We start from the raw sequence: 7,825 nt of genomic DNA on the forward strand, positions 1-7,825 counted from the left end.
CTGGGCCTGCTCACACTCCCCCAGTACACAGGTGCCTGCTGGGCAGTCCCACCTCCTGGCCAGCACGTCTGGCTGTGAGTAAGCCCATGTTGTGGCGACTCTGGGTGTGCAGGTGGCCACGCCCTTTCTCTGGGTGTGTGTCATGTCTGCCCCGGGGGATCCATTAGCGAACGGGCACCTGGTGCAATGCCACACTCAAGCACCGTGCTGGGTAGATGTGCCTAGGAGTTGGTATTGAGCGTCAGGAACATAGGGGAGTAGGTTCCCCTGTCCTTGCCTGCCCAGTGCCAATGGGGACATGTGGGAGGACGCGGAGAAGAGCTGCTGGCATTGAATAGAAGGGCAGCTTCTGATGGCTGCAGGGAGTGGGAGGAAGGGGAAGGTGGGCAGGGGGGTGGGCAGGAGCAGACATGAGCAAGAGTGAGAAGGAGCAGAAAGGAAGGACCCAGATGTCCAAACAATGCAGCCAAGTGGGCGCTGCTGTGGTCAGAGAGGAGGGAGCTGAGAGAGAAACGCGGAAAGGACAGGAAAAGGGGAAAGGTGACCCAAGAGGGGAGGAGGCAGCTGAGGCAGCGGCCAGGAGCACCATCTGCTCTCGAGGGCACCAGGACCTGGGCTTGGCCGTGAGTGACAGCTGGCTCAGCAGCAGGACCCAGGGCAGCCCGGCCTCTGGCCACTCCCCTGCCACATGCCAGCAGCCCCCCAACCCCAGCCCAGAGCACAGGGAGAGTCGGCCAGGCTGGAGTGGGGAAGGCACACATGCCACTTTGAAGAGTCCACACAGGGCGGGGGATCTCTGCCCCCAGACCCAGGTGGACTAATATGCATGCACAGGGTCACTTACGAAGCCTAACTGGCACCCAATGCACAGAGAGGGACACAGAGAGACTCTGTGTATTCTTAGGAACGACACGATGCATCCCTTGATGACAGCAAACTTGGTCCAGGCCACCTCTTCCTGTAGTCCTAGCAGTTCCCAAACTTGACTCTGCAAGGTCTTTCCTTTGTGTCCTTGAATTTGCTGACTTGAGTCTTCTGGCTGGGCCAGATCAGCGGGGTCCTCACAGCCTGAACCCAGAAAAGCAAGGTCTGGGCCTCGGATCCTGTAAGTGGTCCAGGGCCTAAAGCTCACTTCTGCAAACGTGGCTCTGCTGCTGCAGACCCCATCTGGTGGGTCTCTGTGTTTGCAAGTGTGCACCTTGCGTGTACCTGTGTGTCTGCATGTCTCTGGGTGTCACAAGGCATCCAGCAAGGGCAGATGCAGTGCCAAGTGACAATTCTCCGGGGTGACATGTGGAGCCCTGGGTGTCCACGACTATGTCCTAGTCCCATCTTTCACCAGCCAAAATGCTTGATGCCTCCCTGAGACTCAGAGCCTCATCTGTGCCCCCACGGCCCCCTGGCTGAGCAGAACACTTTAACTGGTCTACTATCAGTGATTTCATACATGTATAACACATAATGACATAATCAACACCTACTGTGGTGGGCAGGCATCTGCACCTGCTGCTACCCCTGCCTTTGCACAATACCATCCCTTCGGATGGGAATGGGGCCTGTGACCTGCTGCTGAAAGAACCTAGCAAAGGTGATGGATCTCACTGCCTTCATTACCTTACACTGCGTAAGACTTGGGCTTGCTAACTCACTCTAGAGAATCTCCTTGCAGGCTTGGGAAAGAAGGAAGCCGTGTTGGGGAAGCATTCAGGCAGCCTCCAACCAACACCCACCGAGAAGCTGCAACCCCTGGTGCTGCACCTGTGTGGGCTCTGCCCCAGAGCAGTCCCTGAGTGGAGTCAGGTTGAGTGTGGACCCTTCCTCCGTCGAGTCTGCAGATGAGAACACAGTCCCGTCACCATCTTCACTGAAGCCCTGTGAGACCCTAGAGGGGCACACGTAAGCCAGGCCACGGAATTGAGACGCAGCCCGTGTTGTGTTACAGCTGCTAAGTTCACAGTTGTTGCACAGCAAGAGATAACAAGTGCCACGTGCCCCCTGCTCGATATAACACACTTGACAATGTAGTTTCAGCCCTTGTGAGCCTTTCTGCTACAGACTGAACAGGATTTGGCTCCTCAAAACCATGCTGTCATTTCAACCTCTATGTCTGGGGCCGGCGTTGTGGCGTAGCAGGTAAAGCCGCTGCCTGTAATGCCAGCATCCCATGTGGGCCGTGGTTCCTGTCTCAGCTGCTCTGCTTCCGATCTAGCTCCCTGCTAATGAACCTGGGCAAAGCAGCTTGGGCCCCTGCCACCCACATGGCAGACTTGGAGGAAGCTCCTGGCTTCTGGCTTCGGCCTGGCCCAGTCCAGGTGGCCGTCTGGGGAGTGAACAGCAGATGGAATAGCTCTCTGTATTTGTCTTTCCTTCTTTCTCTGTAGCACTTTTTTTTTTTTTTTGATTTATTTATTTGAAAGGCAGAGTTGCAGAGAGGCACAGGCAGAGGCAGAGAGACAGAGGTCTTTCATCCGCTGGTTCACTCCCCAAATGGCTACAATGGCCAGAGCTGGGCCAATCCGAAGCCAGGAGCCAGGAGCTTCTTCTGGGTCTCCCACATGGGTGCAGGAGCCCGAGGACTGGGGCCATCTCGTACTGCTTTCCCAGGCCATAGCAGAGAGCTGGATTGGAAGTGGAGCATCCAGGACTCAAATGGCCACCCATATGGGATGCCAGCACTGCAGGCGGTGGCTTTACCAGCTATGCCACAGTGCCGGCCCCCCCTCTCTCTTAACTTCCAAATAAATTATTTTTAAAATAAATTCTGATGTCTGATGTTAAGAGTTGATGGACTGAGGGTTGACATATCATCATGGCCTCAGGGTGATGGGCCTGATGGGAGGTCTTCCTTTAGGTCACTGGGGGCTTGCTCTCAAAAGGTGGTTCTCATGGGAAAGTCAGTTGTTTAAGCCGAGTGTGCTTCCTGTGTCTCTCCCAGCTTCCCGCCTCACCATGTGATTGCTCCTTTGCACCTGTTCCAGCCTGGCCAGCCTCCACCAGACGCCAGACTAATGGGGCCATCTGACCTTGAACTGAGAACCTGTAAGCTGTAAGCTGGAAAACCCTTTCTCCCTGTCCATCTACCAGCCTAAGTCCCCAGCACACAAATCCCGGCACGTGAGAAGAGGCTGCTGTGGTCTGAATGCTGGTCGTCTCCCCACAGTCATGTGTTGAGACTTAATCCTCCATGTGATGGTGTGAAGAGGCGGGGACCCATGGGAAATGATGGTTGGGGTTAGTGCCCTTATAAGGGGGTTTGAAGGGAGCGTGTTTACACTTTTGCCTGGTGAGGGCACAGAGAAGGCGCTGTCAATGAGGAACCAGCCTTTGCCGGACACCGAATCTGCTGGCACCTTGATCTTGAACTTGAAGCCTCCAGAACTGTGAGCACATTCCTGTTTGCAGATTACCCCGTCTAAGGCACTGTGTTACAGTAGCCCAGAGACAGGTCCATGGGTGCTTACAGGGGAAGAATAAAGAGCTGAAGACATGGCACACGGATCAGGATGCTGCGTCGGCTTCCATCACAGAGACTTTCTCCAGGGCCCAGGGGACTGAGGACTGCTGGCCCACAGGTGACCCAGGAAAAAGCTAGGAGGTGGAGGCAGGGTTCTCTGTGGATGGGAACGCAAAGCTGGCTGTCCTGAGGCACCTGGCACTTGAGCAAAGCGGTGACCTGTAAGGACACATGTGTCTCCTTGTGGCAGGGGAGTTAAGGGCGAGGCTGCAGTTTAAGAAGAGCATCAACCCCTTCCCCCGCCCCTGCCAGTGTGGAGCCGAGAAGGGAGGAAGGAGCCCTCGCTGGTTTGCTGGCACATTTTCAGTTGGAAGTAAGACAAAAGTGGTCAGAGAACAGACCCCTCCCAGTGGTGACCGAGAGCTAGGGCCCTCCAAACAGCACAGGATTCTAACTCATGGCTGGGTTTTTGTAGGCTGTTCCCACCTCTCCCGCCTGCTGTACCAGTTAAGTGTAAATTCACCCACAAGGGGACAGAGCCTGTCACCCCACACTGAGGACAGCTCTCTCTGGGAGCAGGAACAAGTTGCTGGGTACTCTTGCTTGCATCTACTCCCACGTCCAGCTTTTCAGGGGCAGGACAGGGGTGGGGGCGGAGGGTGGGGGGTGGGGACTTGGCAGGGGGACGTCAGTAGGGGCAGGTGCACCATGGCATGGAAGGGCAGACCAACTTCTCTTCTTCCCACTTTGGAGCTGGAAACTTCCTCTCTGGCCATGTAGGGGACAGCTAACTGAGGGGTAGGTGCTGTGGTCTGAGCTGACCTGCTCCTGGCCAGCCCTGACACTCACACCAACTGGAGAGCACAGCAAAGACTGACCCTGCCCTTCATGCCAGCCAGGAACAAAATGGCCCACTTATTTTCATCACTCTCAGCGTTCCCAAAAATGGGCTATGGGTGCCCCAATGTGAAGGTCATAGGCTCGTCCACCTCTGCCAATGGTGCTCCCCCTGCACACACATACACTCATAGAACTGTCCAGAGGCCTCCCCTGCAGAGCATGCTGGGCCCAGCACCAAGAGACCACCCAGATGGGACTCCAGGAGCAGGCTTAGGATCCCCACTCCAACCTGGGGGTGCTGAGTCCCTGGTGGCCCCCTGGAGTCGTCCTTCATACCCTCAGAGCCCCCGACTTTCCGCTCCTCTGGGCTGGTGGGAGAAGAGCAAGGCCAGGGATGGGCTCACACAGATGGAAGTCTTCCCAGCAGGTGCCTGCCATGGCTGCAGTGCCCGCCCCAGGAGACATCACCCCTCCTCCTGCGGTCCTCACCTCCAACCCTCCCCAAGCCCTGTGGGTAATGAGACACCATGACAAGAACCTCTGTGTAACAGGTGGAGAACCAGAGCTTCAGACAAGTAAGGTGCATTAGCCCAACACTGGGGAGGGCTGGGACAGATGGTAGGCGCCCGCCCCAGGGAGGCCGGCCCGGCTTCTTCCTCTCTTTTAGCCCCTGCCCTCCAGCCCCAGCCAGCATGGACACTTTTGCAATAATAGCACTTCATGGATGTCAGCAGTGAAGAGGGGACCCCAGCTGTGGGAGCCCCCCGCCCCTCCCTACCACTCACACAACATAGAGGCACCTCAGCCCTCACCAAGGACCGCCCCCTCCCCCCAAGAACACAGAAAAGACCTAGTTTTTCCTGTAGCCTGCAGGGTTCTGAACCTTCCATGCTGAACCCAGGGCCCTTGGAGGCACCTGGCCGCCTGGCCACACCAGCTGAGCTCTGGCTCGGGGCTGTGGCTTGCTGTCCACAGCTGCATCCCTCGCCCTCTCTCTCCAGACTCCAGGCTCTGCACTTGCTCTGACGGCTGTCACAAGACTCCCAGCAAGCTTTGAGCAGTGCTGGGCAGCAACAGGAGCCCAGTGGTTCCAGCCGATAGATAAGACTGGAGACAAGTGGCCCTGGCTCGGTCCCCTAAGCCATCATAAGCACGTGGCTTTGCACAACTCTTCTGCCTGAGGCTCGGTGTCCTGCCATCCCAGGTCCATCTGAGAGCTCCCCGCCTGGCTCACAGCAGGTGCTCTCTCCCCCTCCACCCCCTCTGAGGCCCCTGCCCCTGAAGCCGTGGAAACCCAAGTAAGTGGGATGCAGGGACAGCTCCACCCAGAGGGCAGGGGCAGCTACCTGACAGTCCTCTTATCTTGGCAGTCCAGGGGGCTTAGGGGTAGGTGCTGTGGTCTGAGCATGGAAGAAAATAAATCCACACTGCCTTTCTCTTCCAAAGGAGAAAGAGGGTCTGCTGGGAGCCCTGGGCACTCTGGGCCAGGGGGTTGCTGTCACCCTGGGCAGTTTCTGGGCATGCACAGACAAAGCTGCCCAAACTGAAGATAGGGGTGTGGTGTCTGACAGTCCTTGTAGGAGTGCCCTTGGCCATTTGGGAAGTGAACCAGCAATAGGTCTTTCCCTCCCCCCCCCCCAACTCTGCCTTTTGCATAAGTAAATCTTTAAAATTTTTAAATTTAAATTTAAAAAAAAATTTTTAAATAGAGTTCCCTTGGATGATGAGAACCAATGCAGATGGGCATGGAAGCCTTCGCATTTCACAGTGGGAGGGGGAGACCTCAGGCCCTAGAGGGGCAGAACAGTCCAAAAATCCTCCAGCTGCTTTAAAGCTTCAAATCAGTGCTGTGGGAGCAGGTGTTCAGCCTAGCAGCGCAGCCTGGCTGCCTGGGTTCAAGACCCAGCTCTGCTCCCAATTCCAGCTTCCTGCTAATGGAGACCCTGGGAGGCAGCGGCTGACGGCTTAAGTAGTTGGGCCCCCGCCACTTGCCTGAGAGACCTGGATGGAGTTCCTAGCTCCTGGCTTCCATCTGGTCCAGCCCCAGCCATTGTGGGTTTTTGGGGAGGGAACTAGAGAACAGATGCATTTTCTCTCACTCTCATTCATTCATTCACATTCTCTCTCATTCATTCTCTCTCTCTCATACATTTAAAAAAAGGAAAAGGAGGGGTGCAATGCATCTACATTAGGAGGCGGCAGTGGGAAAAGTCACAGGGGAATACATGAGCTTGAGGCTAGGAGAAGCCCAGAGTGCAAATGAATGGACGGTCCAGTTACTGATCAGCCGCCGCCTCTGCCTCCGCCTCCTCCGCCGCTGCCTCCTCCTTCTCTTTCTCTTTCTCCTCCTCCTCCTGCTCCTCTTTGTTGCAGGAGCCCCGAGACCATGACCTCAGGCTCCCCTCTCCGGCTGGCTCCACGCACCACTGCTCTGCCAAGAGGCACTGTGCCAGCTGCTCCAGGTCCTGCAGGCTCACCCTCTGCAGGCGCCCCTCGTGCTCCTGCCTCAGCAGCTGCAGCACGGCCTTGGCATCCTGCGGCCCAAAGTGTCTGGCCAGGACCCGGTCCAGCTGGTGCCACAGGGGCTGGGCCTGGGCCTGGGCCTGCTGGGCTGTCTCCAGTGTGGTCGTCTCCAAGGGTCGCACAATGACGTTGATGGAGGCATTGGGCCCGATGCAGTAGTCGGAGAGGCACTTGTCATCAGCCAGGAGCTGGCCGCGGAAAAGCAGGTGCTGCTGCTCCTCGGGCACCTGCAGCTGCTGCGACACCAGCTTCTTCAGCGTGGCCACACTCTCTTGCCCCGACACCTTCACGCTACATCTCCGGCCCAGCAGCAGCTTGACCGTGAGGATCATCGGGCCAAGGGGGCAGTCAGGAGGGATCCATGCTCTGGGAGCTCCCTGAAGATCAAGGGGCCCCGCAGGAGTGGCTGACTTCTCCCTGTCGACAGAGGGCCACGGTCCCAGGAGGCCAAGGGCCAGGCCTGGTGCAGAGCCATTGGCTACTGCTCAGTGATGTCATAATGCCGTGGGAGGGCTCATCTCCAGAAAGGAACGGTCGGGGTGGCAGGGGGGCATGTGGGGCCGAGAGCATCATTTCTTTGAGAGGAGAAAGGAGGGCGAAAGAGAGGAAGGGGGGCCGGGAAAGAAAATGCAGGGCTAAGGAAGAGTGGAGAGAGGGGACACGAGGACTGGACACGTCAGGCCTGTGGGCTCAGCAATGCCAAGTACCAAACAGCGCCCCCACTGTGCCAGGACCTGCACCTGCAGGGACAGTCGTGTCAAAATGGACACCTTCGGCCTCCGGGACGCTTTCAGACCGCCTGACCTGACCGAGCGACTTCTGTCTGTTGGCCACTTGTCCCTGAGACAGGGATCAGAGTGTGAAATTCAAAAAGTCCGTGGAAAATGGAAGGAAAAGATAAGTTTATTTTACCAGAGAGCTGTTTTGAAATCCTCTCATATTCAAGTAGGCGGGAGGCAGTTCCAGGATTCACCAGTAGGAGGTGGAGGAGAGAAAGGACAGGAAGGA

General features: G+C 56.9%; 1 protein-coding gene across 1 annotated transcript; it reads right to left on the reverse strand.

Annotated features, from left to right (window-relative positions):
• Window positions 1-6,570: 6,570 nt before the first annotated feature.
• UBL4B (ubiquitin like 4B) lies at window positions 6,571-7,270 on the reverse strand. The gene has a single exon (XM_008264720.5). The coding sequence runs from the start codon at window positions 7,147-7,149 to the stop codon at window positions 6,571-6,573; it is 579 nt and encodes a 192-aa protein (XP_008262942.5). The 5' UTR covers window positions 7,150-7,270.
• Window positions 7,271-7,825: the final 555 nt, after the last annotated feature.

Source organism: Oryctolagus cuniculus, chromosome 7 (assembly GCF_051225735.1).
Source record: "Oryctolagus cuniculus isolate XC-2025 breed Fujian yellow rabbit chromosome 7, ASM5122573v1, whole genome shotgun sequence".
Lineage (NCBI taxonomy): Eukaryota > Metazoa > Chordata > Mammalia > Lagomorpha > Leporidae > Oryctolagus > Oryctolagus cuniculus.